General features: G+C 43.1%; 1 protein-coding gene across 13 annotated transcripts in view; it reads right to left on the bottom strand.

The window, feature by feature from the left end:
* Positions 1-24,203, bottom strand: part of sptbn4b (spectrin, beta, non-erythrocytic 4b) — a 192,180-nt gene that overhangs the window by 149,050 nt on the left and 18,927 nt on the right. For 11 of the 13 annotated variants that reach the window (XM_088426948.1, XM_088426947.1, XM_088426945.1 and 8 more), the window contains 12 exons: positions 19,960-20,075; positions 19,773-19,885; positions 17,804-17,991; positions 17,265-17,382; positions 17,039-17,197; positions 16,314-16,616; positions 13,452-13,602; positions 13,225-13,361; positions 13,012-13,161; positions 5,464-5,832; positions 5,044-5,258; positions 4,750-4,887 (listed from right to left, as the gene is read on the bottom strand). In XM_088426948.1, the coding sequence (XP_088283074.1) occupies positions 4,750-4,887; positions 5,044-5,258; positions 5,464-5,832; positions 13,012-13,161; positions 13,225-13,361; positions 13,452-13,602; positions 16,314-16,616; positions 17,039-17,197; positions 17,265-17,382; positions 17,804-17,991; positions 19,773-19,885; positions 19,960-20,075 (2,157 nt within the window). Of the gene's footprint in view, positions 1-4,749; positions 4,888-5,043; positions 5,259-5,463; positions 5,833-13,011; positions 13,162-13,224; positions 13,362-13,451; positions 13,603-16,313; positions 16,617-17,038; positions 17,198-17,264; positions 17,383-17,803; positions 17,992-19,586; positions 19,666-19,772; positions 19,886-19,959; positions 20,076-24,203 lie in introns of those variants that run through there. The other 2 variants (XM_088426946.1, XM_088426944.1) reach the window with 2 other exon arrangements.

The following is a 24,203-nucleotide window of genomic DNA, read 5'->3' as shown; positions in this document are numbered from 1 at the left end:
TTTCATCATTCATAGTCCTTGTTCATACCCCGACCTGTTCATACCCCAACGTGCACAGGTCTGCGAGGGCCCTTTATAGCTGCTTGCAGCTCTAGTTATTATTATTATTTACTGTGCAGCGCTTTTCCATTTTTGAGGGCCTAAACATGCACGAAAAGTCACCAAAATTTGCACATTTGTCGGGCCTGGTGAAAAATTGGATATTTTTGTGTTTCCCAAAACAATGCAAAAAAAATGGCTCTGCAGCGCCACCTAAGGTCGAAAAAGAAACTCCGTCGCCGGCGCTCAGTAGCGGCTGTGGGCGCCGGCGAGGAAAGCGAGCTGCTCTTCATCACCGACTCGTTGTCAGGGAGACGTTTCCTGGTGGACTGCGGGTCGCAGCTCAGCGTGCTTCCACTCACCGTCAAAGACAAAGCCAACAGGTTCAAAGCATCAAAGGATCATAGAGACATGCCTACTGGGTGAGAGACATGGTCCTAGTGTCCGCCACAATGGACTATTAGCAGATATAGCGGCACAAATCTGCCAAAAATTGTTAAGATCCCATGACTTGTAAGATGTGGGCGGATCTTCAAATTGTTTTGAATATTTCCTTCGCCAAGAACAACAAAAACCTTAATAACTCAGCTGTTTCAGCTTCAAATCATGTGAAACTCTTGCAGGGAGTTTAAAAGTCATGCCCTAATACAGCTATGTGATAAACTTCCAAATCATTTACAGCGCCACCTAGTGGCGGACAAAAATCTAATTTTTTACACTCTCATGTACTGTGCAATATCTGTTTGACTACATGAACTAAAAAATGGTCAGAAAATCTATGACACAGTGGAAAATGAAGGTTCTCAACTTTTATGATTTTTCAATAAAAGGCGTGACCTGTATGCCAACTCAAAGTCAGATTTCTCGCCAAAACGGTAAAAGTTGCTGTAATTTGACCTAGATGATCTGATATTTGTGAAACTTCGTATATGGGATGGGTGTCCAATGTGAAACACACCTACAATCCTTTTTTTTTAATCATAGTTCGAGCGCCACCTAGTGGCAGCAAAAAAATAGCAATTCCTTAACATTTTTATGTACTATGCTGAGCCCCTTAAAGTTATATCCCTCATAAAATGCCTGAAAAGCCATTGACCACGCCTAATGCCCTCTACCAAATAGTAAGATGTTTCGATATTGGGCGTGGCCTATACGACAGTGTAAAGTCACACAAATGTAACAATAAAAGCTGCAGTAACTCAACCCACATTATCCCACCTCTAAATTTGACAAATTTGATAAGAGTCCTGCACTGAAGTCATCTACAACTAATTTTTCATCGTTCATAGTCCTTGTTCATACCCCGACCTGTTCATACCCCAACGTGCACAGGTCTGCGAGGGCCCTTTATAGCTGCTTGCAGCTCTAGTTGATCTTGTTGCCAAGTGATTATATAGTCCAGCAGGTGCCAGTGTTTGGACCATGGGTGCATCCAAGATGTTATGTATTTCTTTTTCAACTGGAAAATTGCTAAAGTTTATTTACACATATATCTCATATCTCTTATGTTGTGTTAGTAATGATTGTTGAGGTCATTTCAGAGGGCAGTCATCAACAGCACTGTTGGGAAACAGCAACATGTCCAATGCCCAGAGCCACTCAAGGACCCCTCTGCAAGAGAGGAAGTTGTGTTTTAGGAGGGAGTGCGGACATTCCAGGCAGCCAGAGTCATAGTCATGAGTTTTCCTTTATTGTGTTTTCGACCACAGTAAGGGATGCCTTGGTGGCTACGGTTGGCCACCCAGGTATGAGGAACAAGCAATATTTAGGACAACTTTTCCAGACTATGGGGAGCTGCCGAAGATCTTGTTCCATTCCAGTCTTCAGAGCCGCCCCTACGCAAGACTCCAGCTTGGAGCTTCCAGTCACATCCTTGACCTGCCCCCGTCACTTTATCCTGTCGCCCGAGGACTTTTTGGAAAGAAGCTGAAGCTTGCGCAAAGAATGGATTTGTGTGAGGGATGGGGCGCGCAATTCCTTCCCCATAATCTTGGCCACACCCGCCGTATTCCAGTGGCAAGAGAGGAACTCGAGACGAACTTCAGGTGAGTGCAGTTGCAGGGGACTGCCAGAGATCCAGCCTGCCAGAGACCCGGTCTGCTGGAAGCCTGCCCATATGTGTGCCCCCGGAGCACAGATTTTTCGCTTAGGGTTTACTGCCATAGCTATGGTCCCTCCCAGGTTTGACCCACATGGCTTTGGAGGTGCCTTCTTCCGTTTCGCAGCCGTTGTAGTGGTTCTCACTCCCGTTGAGGTCTTCTGGATCACACTTGGTCTGGCCTCTACCTTTCAACCCTTTCGGCTTGGGTAACCCTGGCAGGAGTGCGAGACTCCCGCCGACATAGCTCTTGAGGTCATGGAGGCACGTAAAGTGCCCCGCCACGATAAGGTGGCAATCCAACAGGGCACACACACATATACACACAGAGACACATACACATACACACAATGCCACACAGCTACTAAAATGCGCAGAGTTTATTCTGCTGTTGACATCGTGTTCCATTTGTAAGCAACAGCATAAATGGGACATGTACAGTCTTTTATCAAATGAAATGGCAATTCTGAGACGTTCCAATCTGGTTCTGTGCCATAGCACAGAAACAGCACTATAAAGAATTTTCAATGATCTCTTTTTAACACTTGACTGCGATCAATTCTGCTGTCCTGGTCCTTCTGGATCTGACAGCTGCTTTTGATACAGCAGTTAAAATACTTGTGCGGGCATTAGTGGTACTGTTCTGAAGTGGTTTCAATCCCAACTCTCAGACATAAGCTTTTCGTCCAGCTGGGCCAATATTCCTTGGACACTTTCCCTTTGAGCTATGGGGGTGCCTCAGGGTTCCATTTTGGGCCCTGTCCTATTTTTCAATAAATATGTTACCTTTGGGATATGTCTTTAGAAAGCACAATATCTCATTCCACTGTTTTGCTGATGATGTTCAGTTCTATCTGCCGTTAGAAATAAATGACCCAGCCTCTGTCCTGGTTTTATTAGACTGCCTTAATAACATCCGGTCTTGGGTGGAATGAAACTTTCTCTCCTTAAATAAAAGCAAGACTGAGAATTGTATTTGGCCAATAAAACCTCCTGGATGGCTTTGACAGTGCCATTGTGATTCTTAATTCTTACTGGCATTCTTTTGCAAGGAAATTTGGTTGTATTTTAGTAAATGACTTTAAATTAGACAAACAAATAAGCTCGAAAACAAAGCAAGCTTTTTTCAGTTGAGACTCTTATCAAAACTAGGAGTGTATTTCCCCACAAATACTTTTGAAAAACATATCTCTACCTTTGTTACAGCTCGCCTAGACTACTGTAATATTGTTTGTTGTTCTCAACCAGTCAGCAATCCACCATTTAAAAATTATCCAAAACGCAGATGCCCATTTGCTGACTATGAAAAAAGTGTAATCGTACTAGTCCAGTCATTGCATTCTTGCACTGGCTTCCCATTCATTTTAGGATCTAGTTTGAAGTTGTTGTTTTTTTTTTTTATGTGCTTACAGGGGTGTTCACGCCATCATACCTGTCAGAGCTTGTTCAGCCTCGCATTACTACCAAGGCCATAGGGTCCTCTAACCAGATGCTTCTGGAAGTTCCTTGGTCCAGGCTCGCAACTCGTGGGGATCGAGCTTTTATCTTTATCCACCCCAAAGTGGGTCCTCTAACCAGAAGCTTCTGGAAGTTCCTTGGTCCAGGCTCGCAACTCGTGGGGATCGAGCTTTCTCTGTATCCACCCCAAAGCTTTAGAACATCGTACCTTTCCAAGTTAGAGCTGCACAGTCTAATGAACATTTTAAATACCTGCTTAAAACTAAATCTTTTCTCTCAAGCATTCACTCAATTTTTTTTGTGCTATATTTGTGCTTTATCATTTATATATTTGTAACTGTACAGCATTTTGGTCAACCCTTTAAGGTTATTTTTGGAATGTGCTTTATATGTAAATTTTGATTTGACAATCTCTGAAGAATTTTAGGAATAAAATAATATACCTGTATACAGGTATGCCTTTGCTTACAAAATGATTTCGTTCCAGAAGTCATTTTGTAAAGTGAATTTTTCTTAAGTAGGGGAGCTTTTTACCCATAAATAGTCATATCCGTAACAACTCCCCCATCCAAAAAATAAAAGAAACACTGCCAAACCCTTTACATTAATAATATTAATCGTAAAAGTGGACTATATGACTGCAGTTCAATTGTTGAGAGGGGGCTAGTGTTGTGCCAAATGGTGTATAAATACCACATCTTACATTTTAATTGACACAAACATATTAACTGTCTGAGGGATACAGTATTTTACACATTTAAACAGTGCACACTGTTGGTAAATCAGGTTGTACATGTGCTTGTGCTTACTGTGCTATGAGGTTTGCACACTCTACACAACACAGTAGTATACAGTATCTGGCCCAATCGTTTTATCCAAATATTTATGGCACAGCCCCTCTTTAAAATTTTAAAACTCATTATGTCTCAAAACCTAAAGGTTTTCCCAGCCCTATTGTAACCTAAGCCTCTCTCCTTATTCACGCCCCCATTTCATTATACAAGCCCCTCCCAACAATTCCATTCTGCTCCCCATACACCTCCTTATGCCTATCACCACACTCAAGATCTTTCAAACCATGCCTTTAAATTGCTCTTTGCTTCCACTAACTTGAATGGTTCTGGTGCAACCTCAAGTAACTTTTGTGTCTTTACCTCAAGTTAAGATGGTCCTGACAGCCTCTGACCTCTGTGGAAGATGGATGTCCCCCATCTAGAAGTTGCTGTACTATCTGGTTGACATCCAAAATCCTTCCCATTAGGCTGTTCATCTCCTGATCCAGGGACTCGAACCTGCAAAAAAGGTTTAAAGTTCCAGTGTAGTTTAAGTTTTATACTTATATTTTTCTCTGTTGCTATTTGTTGTTTTGCCACCTTTTGTCACCTCTCTAAAACAACCGCAAATCATAAACAAGCAGCCAAAAATTTTCTCTTCTGGCAGGACCCTACCTATGCACCACCATCTCCACATCCTCCAGCTTCTCAGGAATCTCCATCTTGTTCAGCCACTGCTCCTTTTCGTCTATCCACAGCTCACAGGCGTTGACTTCGCTGAACATGCGGTACACGGCCAGTGCGTCGTGGAGCCACTGCTGGCGGAGGACACCCACCTCTACCACCTCCGTGTACAGTTGCTCTACCTCCACCATCCGTACTTGCACCTCCTGCAACAAACCACAAGGAGAAGCTATCAAGACCATACCAAACAGTTCCATTAAACCTTCACAATTTATCCATTTTGCATACATTATTCATTAATAATGTAATTAGTTAATAATTTTCTAAGATCCCAATGCTGTAATGTTATGTGTTTGCTCACTTTATCAGGTTGCACACTCTATTGGCAACAGTTACAGAAGCACCACCTACCTTTTGTTCTTTGTAGCACAGTGGCAGCACATGCAGGTGTTTGCGCAGCGCCATGACATGCAGCCTATGCTTGTTTATGTCCTCGCAAACACTGCGGTGCTTCTTGAGTAGTGAGCATGTGGAATACTCATCATGGCCAAAGTCCTCGCTGGACACAAGGCGGTATGAGTCCTGAAGCCATACCACCAGGTCGTCCATCTCAGTGGAGAACTGGAAGAAGTTGAATGCCTCCTGTAGGTGGGTGAAGCGCTGTGCCGCCTGCTCTTCTAGCCGCGTCCATGCTTCAGTTACTTCCAGGATGTGCTCCTGGATGCCTGCTGTGCCCAAACTCTTCTCGTTCAGGACCTGCTGACCGCGTTGGATGGTTGTCTGGAGATGTCACCACATTATCACACTGAGTCATTGAGTATAGGGGTTTATGAGGAATGGCTGTTTGATACAACATTTATTTAGAAAAATAACAGTTTCAGTATTCGCTCTGAGTTCTCACTGATACAAAGCACCAAGACCTTAAATGCTCTCGAGGAAATTAATTGAAATGAAATTACCATTTAGTTTAACAGTGTGGCAAAAATCTGTGAGGAAAAGACCTCCCTTTCTCATGCAGATAATGACTCGCGATTGTATTAAACCCTTAAGGAAGACTTCAAACCAGAAGTCTTAAAGAAGTTTTGTTGTTGTTGCAATAAGTATTGATGGTTGGAATCAGCAGCCTACATGGGAACCAGATACCTTAGAATAAGGCATATATCAGCCTGATATTGATACCTGGTATTAACTTCCTTATCCTTAAGGAGAAATCCTTGAACTTTGCTGAAATTGAAATGTTAAGAGAGTGGACCCAAGTGCGTGCGTACAGAGGAAAGAGTGGCAAACAGCTGGGTTATTAAATGCATGAAAATGGGGCTGATGAGCAAAAGCAGCTGACTTGGACACAGGGGCACAAGAGGCAGAAGACAGAGGCAAACCGGGGTGGAGGGTCCAATCAAGGGGAAGGTCAGAATCCAGGCAGACAGAAAACAGCGGACGGTGGGTAGTCAAGGAACATCGCACAAGATGTTGATGTGATTGACGGCTGATCAGGATGCAGATGGTGAAAGTCGGCAATCAACATGGGATTCAAGATCAGGTGGGGAAGGGGGGCAGGGGTGCAGCACCAGGACCACTCTTCAGGCCTGTATCATACCAATCCACTAGATATTGGAGACCCCTTCCTCGATGATAGGAATGGAGCAGCCACCTCACTGTGAAAGCCGGCACTCCATCAATGAGGCAGGATGTAGGAGGAGGGGCAGCAGCAAGGACCAAGGGACTATGAGCCAATGACTTGGTCCTGGAGATATTGAAGGCTGGGTCGACCCGCATGAAGCAAGGTAGGGCAAGACACACACCCATGGAGTTAAACACCTTATGGACCGGGTAAGGCCCGGAATCCAGGAATCTGCTTCAAGTACCAGATCCTGGATAGACAGCCAAGCCTTTTGACCCGCTTGGTAGGTTGTCGCAGGGGAATGGCTCCTGTTGGCACTACAGGTGTTCCGCTCATGCACACATTGCAAAGCTGACCATGCCTGGGTCCGGGTCCGCCAACAAGAAGAAGCTAACAGTCTTTTTCAAGGTGTTGGAAAAGCAAGCAACATTTAGACTCATGCAATGAATGATCTAAATAATAAATTGGATCCGGTTTTAGCATCCTCGTGCATAATGGTTGTCATCATGAAGGGGATGGCATCTCGCCTCAAGAAAATTGCTAATTCTAATGTTGGAGACTCATGTTCGACCATATTGTTTTTAAACCTGTTACCAAAACATCTGATATCTGGACTTTTCCTCTCAAAGAGGAATGCTGCTAGAAGCTACAATCTCCTTTCCCTTCTCCCACCAGATGCCCTCCTGGACTGACAACGAATGAGTCATCTCCTACAATTGAGATGATATGCTCACCCCTATATTACTGTAATTGCCTGTTATGCAATGGACAGGAATTGGGATTAAAAAAAAACGAAAAAACATCAATACCTGCCACCATGTGTCATCCAATCAGCGGCACTTGTCTTTTGTTACTGTCCAGCGATATCGCACTTTCTAATTGGTGTGTAGTTCTACTTGTTAGTAGTAATTTGGGCCTGAGCAGCATCTGCCGCGAGGACCCGCTTGTTTTTCTCCAGATTATTATTATTATTATTAGGGCCTGAGCAGCTACTGATGAAAGAGCCCTCTTGTTTTTCTCCGGATTATTATTATTAGGGCCCGAGCAGCTACCGCTGCGAGAGCCGTCTTTTTTTTCTCCGGATTATTAGGGCCCGAGCAGCGAACACTAGCGAGATCCCTATTGTTGTTCTCCGGATTATTATTATTATTATTATTATTATGGCTTATTATTAATATTATGAGGGCCCGAGCAGCAACCGCTGCAATGTCCCTATTGTTCTTCTCAGGATTATTATTAGGGCTCAAGCAGCATCCGCTGCGAGGACCCTATTGTTTTACACCAGATTATTATTATTAGGGCCCGAACAGCTACCGCTGTGAGAGCCCTCTTGTTTTTCTACGGATTATTAGGGCCCGAGCAGGCACCGCTACAAGAGCGCTCTTGTTTTTCTCCGGATTATCATTATTGGTGTTATTAGTGTTCTCATCATGTCACAACTTCACAAGTTGAATGAAAGTCATTTCCAACAGACATCAAAATATATTCCATCGTAATGCTTGAATCAACTGTGGCAGAAAATAATATACTGTATTACTGATTTTGCGTTACTAAGTGCTTAGTTGCGCCGGTTGAACAAATGAAATGAAAATTTGACCTTTTCTTAAACATTGACTTCTAACAGTTGGACTGCATATGCACAAATACATTCATACCCAAATATGTTCATACCTCGAACTGTTCATACTTCAACGTGCTCAGGTCTGCGAGGGCCCGTTATAGCTGCTTGCAGCTCTAGTTATTATTATTCTCCAAAATGAATCGCATTTTTGAGGCCTTAAACATGCACGAAAAGTCACTAAAATTTGAACACTCATCAGGCCTGCTGTAAAATTTGGTATTTTGGTGTTTTCATGTATAAAATCTAAAAAATTGATTTTTAGCACCACCTAGAGTCGAACACTTCTCCTGGGTCAGGGCCCGTTTCACCTACAGCTATGAAATTTTTTAGGCATATATAGGACCTGGGCGCGGCCAGTACATCGTCTCAAATTTCAATATCTCGCTAATCCAAAAAAGTTTCTGCAATTGGACCCAGATGGTCTTATCTTTTGTAAATCTCATATTGTTGATGGGACTTCAATGTAAAACTCACCAGTTTTTTGTTGTACTGCGAGCGCCACCTAATGGGAGCAAAAATGTTATTATACTCGAAGGATTGCAGCTAAACCCAGTTGGTTCGCCTTACTACTACTAAAATTTGTAGGCAAATGCAGGACCATAAGACCTAAAAGCAATCAAAGACAGTCATACGCTAAAATGTACAGAAAAAGAGTTATGGATTTTGAATTTGCAATTTTGATGCATTTATGGCTATTTGTAAGTCTTCCACTGCCGCTGCGTTCTCTTATAATGTTGGCTCCATTAACTTTCTATTTGGCCTAGACCATTATCAGACTTAGAGGCACAACTGGTCCAAAAATGGTCACGATCCCAAAAAATATATGATGGAGGTGGGCTTCCAAAACATGAAGTCAATGTTTCCTTCGCCCAGTGACAAAAACCTTTATAACTCAGCTGAACAAACTTTAAAATATCAGAAAATTGACAGTATCATTCAGACTCTTCGCCAAAACTTCATTCGATTCCGACCATTCAAACTCTAATTGATTCCATTCATCCCCGCCAATTCATTAGTGTATTCATTTACCTCTTACCAGAATTCAAAATTTTCCCACAATTCCACAGACTGTACCTTTAATGAACCAATTCATTTTCAATGAGGTCATTCATTGTGTGGGCGTTTGGCCTTCGTGAACTACTGTTTAGGTAGACAAAGTACTCCATTTCCCATGGGGTCGTCAGGTGGCCATCTTGGACACTTGCCCGCATACACTGAGACTCCATTTCCCATCAGCCCTGAGGGGCGGCCATCTTGGATATCTGATCAGACATCTCATGAGCGCTCAGTCCAACTTCCACCCAGGATGGCGGCCATCTTGGTTAACTCAGAACAATAAAATCAACACTCTCCAAATGTTGAACATCCAAATTATTAAATATAATCCCCCGAAATTCAGAATTTGTACTTTGAGTGTACTTTTTTTCTTCCTATTTGAAATTTTGTGATATTTTACAAAATTCAAAGAATTGTTGTTTTTTCACTTTAATGACTACAGGTGTTTGTCCGATTCAGTCCGATTGATCATTAAACCATTCATTTTGACCCTGCCTATGACCTCCGGGTGTCATTTACCCATAATGCATCTTTTTTGCATTAGTAATAGCCCCCTAAAACTCGCAAAAAATCTGATTTGTTATGTTTCCTTTTGTGATATCTTCATTTGCGTCAGACCTATACTTATCGTTCCAACTTTAGGTGTTTCTCATTATGAATTAGATTGCCAAGAACACCCTTGCTCCAAAAATTTCAAGTTTTTCCCATTTTTTTACCCATAATTCCTCAGTTACTTGTTCTTGCCAAAACGTTGTAACCTTCTGTCTTCGCCATTCTTCATCCGATTCCGACAGTTCAAACTCTAATCGATTCCATTCATCCCCGCCAATTCATTGGCGTATTCATTCACCTCTTACCAGAATTCAAAATTTTCCCACAATTCCACATACTGTACCTTTAATGAACCAATTCATTTTCAATGAGGTCATTCATTGTGTGGGCCTTTGGCCTTCGTGGACTACTGTTTAGGTAGACAAAGTACTCCGTTTCCAATGGGGTGGTCAAGCGGCCATCTTGGACACTTGCCCACATACACTGAGACTCCATTTCCCATCAACCCTCAGGGGCGGCCATCTTGGATATCTGATCAGGCATCTCATTCAGTTTTCTCCTTCTATCTTTGCCAGTCTTCATCCGATTCCGACCGTTCCAACTTGAATCAAATTCCCCGATGCCCGCCATTCCATTTTTAACCACAAATCCAAAATTACCCACAATTCCACTTTTTCTGTTTTTCCCTTATATCTTTGCCAATCATCATCCGATTCTGACCGTTCCAACTTTAATCGATTCCCCCGAAGCCTGCCATTCCGTATTTACCCACATATAAAAAATTACCCACAATTCCACTTATTCAGTTTTTCCCTTTTATCTTTGCCATTCTTCATCCGATTCCAACCGTTCCAACTTTAATCGATTACCCCAATTCCTGCCATTCCGTGGTGGTATCCATTTTCTTCTTCCAAGAATTCAAAAATTACCCACAATTCCACTTGTTCAGTTTTTCCCTTATATCTTTGCTATTCTTCATCTGATTCCGACTGTACCAACTTTAGTCGATTCCCCTGATGCCCCCATTCCATTTTTACCCACTCTTCAAAAATTACCCACAATTCCACTTTTTCAGTCTTTCCCTTCTATCTTTGCCTTTCTTCATCCGATTCTGACCATTCCAACTTGAATCGATTCCCCCGATGCCCGCCATTCCATTTTTACCCACAATTCAAAATTTGCCCACAATTCTACTTTTTCAGTTTTTCCCTTCTGTCTTTGCCATTCTTCATCCGATTCCAACCGTTACAATTTTAACTGATTCCCCCTAATCCCACCATTCCACATCATTAAACACCGTTGCCTTCAGAGGTTACACCTTCACACGCAATTTCTTCGGAAATGGCAAATATTCTAGTTTCACTATGTTGTGGTATAGGCGATCTTCTAACAAAAAGGAACACTCGAGGAACTAGTTTGACGCGAGAAGTTTTTCTAGGTTCCTTTACCACGAAGGAAGAAGGATGAGCTGCAGCCAATCATGGCACACCAGTGGAGAGTGTGGACATGTTTAAATACCTGGGGTCAACCTCTTAGGTGACCTGTCCTGGAACAGCGACACCACAGCAGTGGTAAAAAGGGCCAACAACACCTTTATGGCCTCAGACACCTGAAAAAGTATGGTCTGAGGCAAAACACCATCAAAGATTTTTACAGAGGCACTACTGAGTCTTCTAACCAGTGTTTTTATGTGGATGCTAGACCATCGTTTCGTCAGTCGTCTCAGCTTTTCGTTTCATACGGGGGAACTTCCAAGGGCTCCCCCGCTTTCCAAACAACGTTTGTTAACGTGATCATGCATGCTTGTTGGGATTTGGAACACCCCTTACTTACGGGAGTCCACGCCCATTTTACTAGGAATGCTGTGACTTCTTGGGCTGTACTCAAAGAGTTAGGGTTAGGTAAGTCGTTTCAGCTTTTCATACGAGGGTCCTTCCAAGGGCTGCCAGCTTTCCAAACAATGTTTGTCTCACTGTATCGTTAACGTGATCAAGCATGCTTACGGGGATTTGGACCACCCGTTACCTTCAGGAGTCCGCGCCCATTCTACTAGGAGTGTCATGACTGAAAGGGGTTGTACTGAAAGGGGTTCCCTTGGAGGATGTTTGTGCTGCTGCTTCCTGGTCATCGCCTGGCACTTTTGTCAGGTTCTACAGTGTGGATATTGCTGCCCTCCATCCTCTGTCTGTGGTCCTGGGCTCCTCAGCGGCTTCTATGTGAGGTTGAGGTGAGTGCCGTGGTCTCCTCGTGTCCTCGCTGTTATTTGTCAGTCCATGCTTTTAGCGCCGCCTCTGGCGGTCATCCGGGTCTCATAGAACCGCTTTTACATACGTAACAATCGTTTCCCTTCCACAAGAACAATAGAGCAATAATGGCATATGCAATAGTATTACAATCACATAATGCACTTTGTCCACTCCATTTTCCCTGAAAGTTCTCTTATGCGTACCGTTTTAATCGTGTGATTGATTTTATGTGCACGTTTTTCATAACTTTTAGTGTTTTTATCTTTGTAATGTATCATATATTTTATTGGACATTTTCAGCAAAATGTTTTTCACTTGTATGCACCTGTGCAGCTCAGTGACAATAATGTGAATCTGAATTTCACGGCCAAGGCTGTAACAGCCACCGACCTGCTGCTGTAACAGCCACCGACCTGCTGCTGATGCGCCTGGACTTAGCCGCTAATCAGCCTGGATGTGTGATGCCCTTATAAGGCTTTGAAGAAAGCAACAAGGCAGTAGAATACTGCTCATCAAACAAGACTGTAACTTGCAAACCATTTGTAAAACTAATTTATTGCTGCCTCTTTAATTTATTGACAAATTGTGTGCATGTTGTTTTTTAAATTCAATTTACACGTATTTATTTATTTTCAGCTGTTTGTTGCCGTTACATCAAGTGTGGAATAGAGTTTACTTTAAGAATAGAGTTTACTTTAAGGTACATTTTCCCTCCTTTTTACTGACACTGTTAATATTGTACAATGACCCTTGAACCTCTGATTAACGTCGAGGCGTACACGACTAAGCTCAGGGATGTATGTAACCGAAATATCAGGATGTTATTGTATAAAAGGAAAACATGCACACAAACAATCACACACCTCAAGCAAGGCTCGGTGAGCCATCAGTTCTCCAGTGAGGGTCTTGTGTTTCTGGAGTAACTTGAGCACACTGCTGAGGTCTTTCCCATTGCCTTGAGCGCCCAAGATTGAGCTCTTTTCTCGTATCCACACCTCAGACTCCTCCAGTTTCTGTTTTTAGAAAATGTTCGGATGTTAGCATTATGGCATAGATGCTAGGCCTCCATCTCAGACCTGGAAGAAAGCCCACAGCAGTCTGGATTCCTCCAGCTCAGAGCGTCTCTTGGCTGCTAAGTCCTTCAGCTCTTCGAGACAGGATGAGACGTGGTTGACACGGTTACAGATCACTTGTGGGTCGCATGGCTGGTAACCTCGGAGACGACGACAACAAAGCAGTCAATTACAACATGGGACCCTTTTCTGGTTGCTTCCCTCTATGGGATGAATTAGTGAATGTGTACCTTCAATCGTGTTGAATTGGAGTGCAACAGCATTGAGTGTCTCCACCCTCTCGGCCTGCAGCCCAATGTCAGCCTCCTGCAGGCTGTGTTTTTGCAGCAGGTCGTCCACCTCCAGAAGATGCTTCCCAAAATCCTTGGACAGCAGTTGGGCCTATGACAAGGGAACAAGGTTTGCAACTTAAAGTTGAGAAAAATAACAATAATAAAAAACAGATTTCTTCTCAATTTCACATTTACAATTAAGTCGGAATAAAAAGTCTGAGATTTTATTCATTTTAGATCAAATTTGTTAATAGAATATAAAGTATTTTTAAGATAAATGGATTATTATTTTATAAACTTTTCAAATAATTGGCAAATGAAATTAAATTTTAGGCCTTCAGCAATAGTGGAAAATGTGGATGGAAAAAAGATTATTTTCCACTCAATGCAGGTCAGCTCATTTTTCAAATACATTTTTCTAAGTCAGGGGTGCCCAAGTCCGGTCCTTGAGACCCTATCTAGCCTGTTTTCAATGTCACTTCTCCCGCCAGGAATTGGATGGAGGGTGACTGCAGGGCTTGTGTCGCCTGATCTGGGATCCAGGACGTCAGCCACTGAGATGCTGGATCCGCCTCATTTAACCAACAAGCAGGCTCTGGGACATCCAACCGCCAAAGTGCATATTGGACATCCAATTGCTGAGGCTTAGCATCTGAGATATCCAGCAACTGAGATACTGGATCTGCAGCATCTAGCCGCTGAGGCACAGGGTCTGGGATGTCCATCCGTCGATCCCTAGGGTCCAGGATGCCTAACTGCTGAGGCGCTGGATCTGGGATGTCCAGCCGATGAGACGCTGGGTTTACGACATCCACATGCCGAGGCACAGGGTCCCGCCAGGACACAGGGCCTGGGGCATCCAACTGCTGAGGCATATCTTCTGCAGCATCCAGGCCTCAAGCCACAAGAGCAGCTAGACGCTGACAAGCAACAGGAGCAAGCATGCATGTTGGAGTCTGACCGATGTACTGGACTCAAGTCAGAGGCCAGCAGGTGGGCATGCACTTGGACGGGAGGCAACGACCGCTGGACCTGCTCCTGCACTTGGATGGGAGGTGGCGACTGCTGAACATGGATGGGAAATCGCCATGGGTTGTTTGCTGCCGGGACTTGAATAAATAACTGCCACCATGGGAGCCTGGACGGATGGTGGTTGCTGGGCCCCTGCCGTCATCTCCAACTCAATCAACTGATCGGTCAGGCATGATTGGTTGATCATTGGTTGATCTGGTTGATCATTTTTTATCATCCATCCAAGTTTGAGCGACACAAGCCCTGCAGTCACCCTCCATCCAATATCTGGCGCCACATGTCCTGCGGCTGTTCCCCGACCCTGCTGTTCAAGAAAGCCTATGAATCTCGCTCTTCTGTGTTGCATCCTGGATGTCGAAATGACTTCATCCACTTCATCTGGCATCCGGATCACCTGCCTAAATGTCCCTGATGATTGGTTCTGGTTCTCTCATCCAGACTTCCTTCCACTTACCCTATCTTTTTTCTTTTTCTTTTTTGGGGACGTCAGAAGAAATCACTTTTCTGTAACAAAGCATGCATGTGTCATCATCTGCATCACCAAATTTTTCAAGGAAGGCATTGAACTTTTGTTCCAAGATGTCACCATTTGCATCACAAAATGTCATTCAGGCTTGTATGTCAGTTAGCCTTAATATTGAATGCATTTAGGAATGCATGTCACAGTTTGTCATAAAGCCTTTTATTTTGTCTAGCATATATAAGTTGAGTTCCTTTTGTGGAATCTTTGTCAGATCATTGCATGCTTTTGGGAAGCTGGGGGAAGTGCCATGTTGGAGTTGATGACTATATGCGCATCAAATATAACCTGAAACTAGGTAGTTCATTTGAATATCAAGTTTGTAGGGACACCATGATGCCCTTATAGTATGTAGGATTCAGGACTGTCCATATGTGAGGATTTTTTATTTCAAATTTGACAATACGTGTACAATACCATACCCGGATTCAACCATAGGTCACAATTTAACGTGATATTCTACTTAGGACAAGCCATTTCAAACTTGAAAGAACAACTTTTACAAAGTTATAACAATGCATTAGTAATGTGTCTGAATATGTTTTCAAAGAATGGAATGTCAGACTTTGTAAATCACTTTGGACATTGTCCTTATGCTGTATACCCTATATATGTCTATGACTTTTTTTTTTTAAATAAACCATTTAGTTCAAATTTGATTTGTTTTTCAGAGAACATGTCTTATTATGAAGTTTTGAATCCAACCAGGATTCAATAATTATTTTCCCTTGAAAAGACGATGGTGTCACAGTCTGTCAGCCCGGCCACTCATTGCTCAACCCATCACACCTGCTCAACCCCCCTACCAATCAGCCTGTACATCAACAGCTGCCACCACTCAACCAACCCAGTATAATATCCGGTCTCTGTCCCTCACAATTCGCCAGATTGTCTCCATGCGCCACGCCGAGACTTCTAGCATTCCCGCCTGCCTGATTACCTGTGTTTTGACTCCGTCCGCTCTTGACCACCCGATAGCCTGCCGATCTAACCCGAACTCTAGCGCTTTGATGCCACCCAATCTCGATGACCCAATAGCCTGCCGGTCCCACGAGTTGGCCTGTGTCGGCCCTGGCGACACAACAGTCCGTTCCCGCCACTCCTCAAACCAGCAAGAGTCCGCTTGTAAATAAAGATCCCTCAACGGCACTGACCTGTCTCTGCATGCTCTTGGGTCCTCTCTCTTTCCCCTGTGACAGATGGACTATTTTCAAAGCCAAAGTGGCCCCCATAAAAGTTTGGCCAGTCTCATTCTAAACCTAAACTACCTGTGTGTCCTCCATCCAGTCGATCATGTAGACCATGTCCTGGAAGATCTTCTGTAGGGAGAGGTTCTTCTCTAGCCGAGTACGCCTGCCCGCCACCAGCTCCTTCAGCAGAGTCCACTGTCCCAGGATGTTCTCCTTGCGGGCCAAAATGCGGCGGCTGTCGTAGTAGTTCTCAACCTCCATCTCAGCGGCCAGTTCCACCACCACATTGATTCGTTCTTCATATGAGGCGATATCCGCCTCAATGGCCTCGTGCTTCTTCATGGCCGCCTCAATCGCAGGAAGATCGTAGCCAAAGTTGTCCTAGGGGGGACACAGAATATGTTGAGGATAATTTGTTATCATACCAAACAGCGTCCTCAATAGAATTTCGGGATATATTGAATCTGAGAAGTCCTCAGTTTCAGCATTTCAATAGATTGTTGAAGATGGAAACGATTTTTTTTAACCGAAATGAATACAGGGATGAATATACGTGACTGATACATTGTCTTTTTTGTTAGCAAGCATGCATTAGCAAGCATTAGCAAGGCCAAGATTTTCAGTTGTTTCAGCTATTCATTAATGTTGAAAATATTTTTATAATGGAAGGTCATAGAAGGATGAATCATCTGACTTCTAGACCCACATTTATAGGTGAGGATATTAAAGGTGAGGATTCCAATAGTATCACATCATTCTTTGACAAAAAAATGTGGGTACTTGGGTGTTGCTCTTAACAGTACCTGCGACACGAGTCTCTGGTTCTCGTTGAGCCACGCTTGTCTCATCGTAGTCTTGTGGTCAAAACGTTGAGCAAGCAATTCCAGTTTCTCCTGCCGAATCAGCTCCTTGCGCAGAGCCACACCCCTATCATGCTCTGCTTTCTCCAGCCGCTCCCATGCCTGGAAAGAAGCTATCTGAAGTTAAGCAGTAAACAAACTTACAAAGGGCAGCATCTCGTAAGACCACCTTGTTGATGTCAGAGATGAGCTTTCCCTCGTGAGGCATGTAGGCCTTCTGGTTATTGGTTCTTAGTTTGCTTTGTATGGTGAAAAGAAGGACCTCTAGGTTCCCTTTTTCCTGGAACCTACAGTCAGGAAATATTATACAGACATAGGACATAATTTTTGATAATATGGGGGAGGTTTTTGGAAAACTACAGTAGATGTTTACTTCTGCCTCAAAGTTAGACAGCTATACAGGTGCTGTAGCTAACACCATTGCCTTAACATAGCAGTGGAGTTAAATTACTGTATTGGCCAGTCTGCCAAAAAAAAAATTGCTTTTGACTGTCTATCATTTGCAATTTTACAAAACAAAAACAACATCATCAAAGAGTAGATTGCATATCGAGGAACAGAAAGGTGTCCATGAGGTTTGATGAGGTTTAGCTGCTGTTCCATCTACCTCAGTATGAAATGGCATGGTTCTGGTGCCTTAGAAATTATGTGTACTTTGTTGTAACAATGATTTACAACAATCTTACAGAACTGCACATTTCAACTCACTTGAAGGGCTTCTCAACAGTGCAGTAGGTAGTAAAGGCCTGCAGCTGCTGCTGAACACCACTCAGCGAATTGGCAAACTTTTGGTTCCCAATGATGGTAATGGTCTTCTCAATCCACTCCAGCAGGTCCGACGCCATAGCTTCATAACATCCCACTAGCTTCTTAGCTTTGATGCAGTTGTCCAGGACCTGACACATAGTGTCAAAGTCAAGTTTAGTGTCAGTGTACATGTGTTGTATTAAAATACGTTTGGAGCAGAGAGGCGTCCATCTATACATTTTCTTGACCGCTTTCCGCAAAAAACTCACAGGTGTGCTGCCAGCCAATTGCAGGACACACAAAGATGAACAAGTATTCATTCTCACAAACACACCTAATGCTCCGTTCACACCGAATGCGACAAAGCGTGTCGTTTACGCTCTAGTGCCGCGTTTAGATGGAGCGCGTCATTTACCCTCTCTCTATGCGAGGCGTTTTGTTGCGAAGTCAAGATGAAGTTCCCTTTTCACGCAACAGTGTCACGCGAGGGAAGGGGAGTGAGCTTGCTGTGGACTTTACAGTGGATCCGGAAAGGAGAGCATTGCTGAGGAATTCAAGGATGTGGCAGAGCCAATATTTTTTCCGACAGCAACTTTATTCTTCTTTTTTACACTGCGTGTCCCTCACTTTACGGCAATACTCGTCTGCCAAAAAATAAAAAATACAAGTTTCAATGTCGCAATCAAGTGGCTGATACTGTGCTAAATACTGTGCTGTCAGTGCTGCATTATCGCTCTTGCTTGGCTTAGTTTTTGTATTGAAAGCTCAGCTGGCCGTGTATGGCATATATGTGCCACAATTGCGAGCACACAAAAAAAAAATAAGCGGAGAAAATAAAGCTGAGTGAGTGAAAACAGATTTTGAGCAGGAAAAAACTGAAGAGAAGTTGCTCCCTCAAAATTCATTTTTGCTTGCGATAGCCCTCTCGTTCAACATCTCGCTCTCGCTTGCGAATACTCCTGCCTCCCTCGCTCAACATCGCATTTGCTCAACATCGAGTTCTCGCTCGCTCTAGTCGTCCTCTGCATGCACTCAGTTCTGCTCACATGTTACGGTTGTGCCACAAAGATAGCCAATCAGAGCTTGTAAATCAGAGCTTGAGTAGCTCCGGGTGACCACAAAGCAGCCTGCATGATTCATTCCTGCCTCCTGCGTGAGCCGTTGAACCTTCCCGAAGCTGATTGGCTGACGCGACTTGTCACGCGACAAAAGCTCAAATTTATAAATTCTGGCGTCACGTGTAATCCCGCCCATCGCGCGAATAAGGCATTTGTCGGAGGGTCAAGATGATCACTTTTGTGAAGTCACTTTTTTTTTGCGCGAGGGGAGGGGAGTGAGCTTGCTGTGCACTTAACAGTGGATCCGGAAAGGGGAGCATTGCTGAGAACTTTCACTTTTCTGGGATGTAGCAGAGAAAATATTTTATGCTAAAGCACTTTTATTTTTTTTTACGTTGCGTGACCCTCGCTTTGTGGCAATACTTTATTCTGCCCCGTGTGAGATGTTGAACGTTCCTGAAGCTGATTCGCTGTTGCGACCAGACATAAGTGAATTTTTTTTTTAACTTAACGCGACAGGCGCCGCGCGTCTCACATCGCTCCATATAAGTCCATATACTTGCCCGACACGCCATTGTGCCCTGTCACACGAATTCCATTGACTACAATACAAAACTGTCTGCTTTTACACCTCGATTGTGTTCGGTGTGAACGCAGCATGAGGATAATTAAGAGTGTATACCTACTATGCATGTTTTTGTAATGTGGGAGGAAATTGGAGTTCCAGGAGATAATCCACCCTGGCACTGAGAGAACACACAAACTCCACACAGGATGCCTGGAGCCAAAAGCGGCCCTTCAACCTCTACACAGTGAGGCGGATTTACTAACCAGTCCACCGCCGAGCAGTGGGGCCATAATTCCCTTATTACCTTGCCAACTCTCTTGCCCTCCACTATAAGAGCTTTCATCTTGGAGAAGTAGTGGTAATAGGAGACCACATAGGTGATGATAGACTTCTCATCTGGGTTCTCTGTGTTCACATCTGTGCATATGAAATGCCAATTGATTATAAATCACATAAGTGAATCGATCCCAAGAGTGAGGTCCGGTAATCACCCTCAGGATCCAGCAGCTTGGTGAGACCCAGATTCTGCTCGGCAACATTGAAGGCCTGTTGCAGGTTGTGAGTGGCGTTGGACCTGGTCAACTTGTGAAACTCAATAAGGTCTGGTCTGCAGTAAGAATGTAGGACACGCTTCAGAAATGCTTTAATTTTAAATGACATTTTAACATGCATAACTGTCTGTATATAACATACTGTATTCCCAAAAATGGAATTCGCTTAATTGAAGATGGGGGGTGGGCTGCATTTTAGATCGGTTTCAAATACAAACTAAAATCCAATGTAGAAAGAATGAAAGAAGGGGCGGTATAAAGTGGTACAAATAAGAAGCCAACATGCACATATACTAAATTGTGGAAGCGCTGAAGAGAGGGGTGGAACTGGCGCTGTGTTGGCTGCAAAAGTGGGGAGGGGTCAACTAGAAGGGTGACCCAATGGCCCGTTGCCATTACAAGACTGTCGGACCACCAGGAGTAAATGCCAAGTAGCACGACCGGGTCACTAGGTTGGGCACAGAGAAGCAGTAATTGAATGGAACAAAATACAGTGTACCCTGCCTTACACTTTTTCCACCTTACGACATGGACCGCAACGTTTTTGTCCCCTCTTTACTCCATTTTTCTTTCACTTTAAGACACCTCAAACATGGCGGTCAGTGTCTACCAGGGGCAACGCGCTGCTATGTGACTTCATGCGTCACTACAATGCTATCGGTCGGTGCCATGACTCCCGAAGATACTAGTCTACTCTTGGTCGGCGTCGCTGGGGTCACAAAGATGCTGGCCTGCTATTGGTTGGCGGACAGGGTCAGAAAGATGGCTGCCTAAAAGCTTGATTTCATTTGAGAGTGTTTTCAATATAGTATTTATTGTGCCTTTTAGTGCTTAATTCAAACTTTAATTGCTTAGCCATTGGTCCCAAGATTGCTAGTGACGTTAAAGAGAGAAGTAAGAAGGTTAAGGTTAAAGGTTAGTAATTAATATGGAAACAAAGATGGAGATAATCAAGAAATACAAAGAAGGCTAAGCTAGCCTGGGCTACCCTCATTAGTGAATATGGCCATAACAAGAATCGACCCATTACTTAAAAGTAAATAAATCCTTTTGTATATTTTCTTTATTTATGATGTTATTTAATTGATGCATGTATATTACATATAAGTAGAAGTTATGATAATATTTTGATACAAACTTTTAATATGTGTGTGCAATTTTGATGTAATTACCTTGCGTTTTACACGCATTAGCTAATTGACATACGTTTGGATTGCCCGCCATACGGCAAATACGCATTACGATCCCAACGGATTAATCTCGGGGGCCCACTGTATGTAAGTTTGGGGCATTGCAAGATGAACTCATCAGAATAAGGCTCGTTTGTGGAATTAGTAATGATGGTGTCAGACGTTCCCTGCAAAAAAGAGACAGACCTCACACTAGTAAAGCTGTTCATATGTGCCAGATAGGTGAACTCACTGGATAGCATACTTAAGCAGTCTTTGGGCCAAAAGCTATGGCAACCTCAAGTTGTGTGTGCTGTCCAGAAAAAAAAACAACAAAAAAAAAAACAATGCAGGAAGATTTAAAGGAAAACCAACATATTCCGCCAAATCAGAAAGTTTATCTGTCATCTCAAATTGCAATAATTGAGGTGACATACATCCAGCTAAACAAGAAGAGTGTCCAGATTGTGGACAACAATGCCACAACTGCAAGAAGTAAAACCATTTCAAGATTTAGTGCATATTTACCATACTCAACAGACCGAGAAGAAAGGTGAATGAAGTGAATTGGAATTGAAAGGTGAATTGGACTGTCATAGTGAAAACAGTCTTGCAGTTGAAAGCATAAAACAAGATGGATGACTTTAATATCCATTTGAACTCCCCGTCAATTCCACTTATGGGGAGGTTCTTGAGTGACATCTTAACACTGGATGTTTACTTACTTGTGTCTGTTTAGTATGGCAAAATGTGCTATTTTTGGTATTCGGCATCTAGTACAACCTGTTAAGCCTTGAAGGGGGCTCATCCTAATTTTGTTCCCCTCCGTTTTGTATTTTCCCCAGATGGGGTTTTTGAGTTTTTCCTTCCTGTTCTGTGAGCTTTGATCCGGTAGATGCCGTTGTGTATTTATGATGTTCTGTGTGATGCTATTAACTATCTTTATGTATCTTATATATTTCATATACATTTTATATCTTTATAATCTATCAGTGCTCTCTCTTTTTACCTGTGATACCTATGAAACTGGTGATTCAAACCTATACAACTTGACTTACTGCAGCGTTTCAGGTAGTAATTGATACATTTGATTTCACACAGACAGCAGAAGCAGCAACACACTGGTGTGGCAATATTTTTGATTTAGTGTTAACCTGTGACTTCGCAGCCACAAATGTTACAATATTGCCGTATATACCAGTGCTATGTCTGATAATTATCTTATAAAGTTTGAATCTTGGTTCAGTGTGGTCATTTTGACCACAACCAAAGTTATGAGCCACAAATTTAATTTGTCAACCACTGCTGCACTTTCTGAACTACTGCCTGTGCAACGGCTTAAGTTCCATCTTATGTTGGTTCAATTGATAAGATCAAAATTGATTATAACACTGTTCTTTCAACTGCCCTCAACTCCTTTGCACTGTTAAGAGGTGTACACCATGGTTTACAGAAGAAACCCAACATGCTTAAATAGTTAAAGTAGGAAACATGGTTAAATGGTGATTAACCAAACTTGAGGCTTACCGTCGAGCTTAGTGCGATAGCTTGCTGAAATATAAAGAGGCTCTCAATTCAGCTACAATGTATTATTTCTCCAGAAGGATTGTTCTTAATAAAAGCAAATCAAAGCACTGAATATTTATACAGTACCTAAGCTAATGCAACAAAAGCTGATCACTTATAGCTCCTCAATTTAGCACCCGATTTCATGCAATACATTTTTACTCTGAGGAGTCAACACATTTAGGGGCGGAATTAAGGACAGGGTGCTGAAAATCCAGATTCTTTCCCAGTGTGATGTAGTACAAGGGTGTCAAACGTATGGCCAATGAACCCAATCTAGAGGAGGTATAATCCAGCCTGCAAGGTCATTTTCCGTGAAGAATTGGGAAAAACAAAAAAAATAAGAATAGGATCAAACCTATTAGTCGGCTGTCTATAATACTTTGTTGTCCTTGTGTACGTTGTCAAGCGTGAAGAATGAAACATTACAACACCATTTTATTCTGTTCTGCACTCCTTGCAAAGAAAATGTATAACCACTGATTTTGATTGGGGAATTTTCCTTCCTTCTGGATATTTGTGTTTTGTTGTATTTAATTATTTATTATGTCCATCCATCCATCTTTCCATTAACTGCCTTTTTAACCGGGGTTGGGTCACAGGGGCAGCAGCTTGAGCAGAAAGAACCCAGACTTTCCTCTCCCAGGCCACTCTATCCAACTCCTCCAGGGAAGTGATCTTGAATGGGCAGTGATCTTAAACTATGGACACCCCGGAGTGCTGACCGGTCAGGATGCCATTAGTACATAAAGTTAAGCGACTGGCGGAGGGTTCAACTAATATGGTTAAATTTCACTGTTTCGCGGTGTCTATCAGGATAATGGAAAGTTCCAACCCATGTTGTGTCACCAAAATTATATAAGCCAATCTTTCAACAATAAAGGGGGGCTCTCTCTCTCATTTGTTCAACCAGACTGTGTGTGTAAGTGACTACAAGTTTTTGGGTCCTCCGCAACAGGATCCCCAGGCAATCCCAGGTCAACCCTAACCCTAACCCAACGTGTCCTGGGTCGTCCCTGGGGCCTCCTTCCTGTGGGACATGCAAGGAACACCTCACCAGGGAGGCATCCAGGAGCCATCCTAACCAGATGTCTATACCACCTCGATCGGCTCCTCTTAATGCAGAAGAAATTGGCTCGACACTGAGTCCCTCCCGGATGACCAAGCTTCTAACCGTACCTCTAAAGGAGAGCCTGGAAGGACGCTATTTACAGTTGCGAACCCTTTTTCAAGAGTTTCAATTTTTCCCAGATGGGGTTTGAGTTTCTTGATCCTCTTCTGGGAGCCTTGTTCGGGGGATGCCATTGTGTACAACCATGCTTTGTGATGTTTTGTGTGATCCTATCTGTGATTTATTTTCACCTGTGAAGCTCTTCAAGATTGTGGTGATTCAGTACTATACAAATAATCTTGAATGAGTTTTCAACATGAGGCAAAAAATGATATTTC

Source organism: Hippichthys cyanospilos, chromosome 11 (genome assembly GCF_059441005.1).
Source record: "Hippichthys cyanospilos isolate Australia breed blue-spotted pipefish chromosome 11, RoL_Hcya_1.0, whole genome shotgun sequence".
Taxonomy (NCBI): domain Eukaryota; kingdom Metazoa; phylum Chordata; class Actinopteri; order Syngnathiformes; family Syngnathidae; genus Hippichthys; species Hippichthys cyanospilos.
This window is presented reverse-complemented; position numbering and strand designations above follow the sequence as displayed.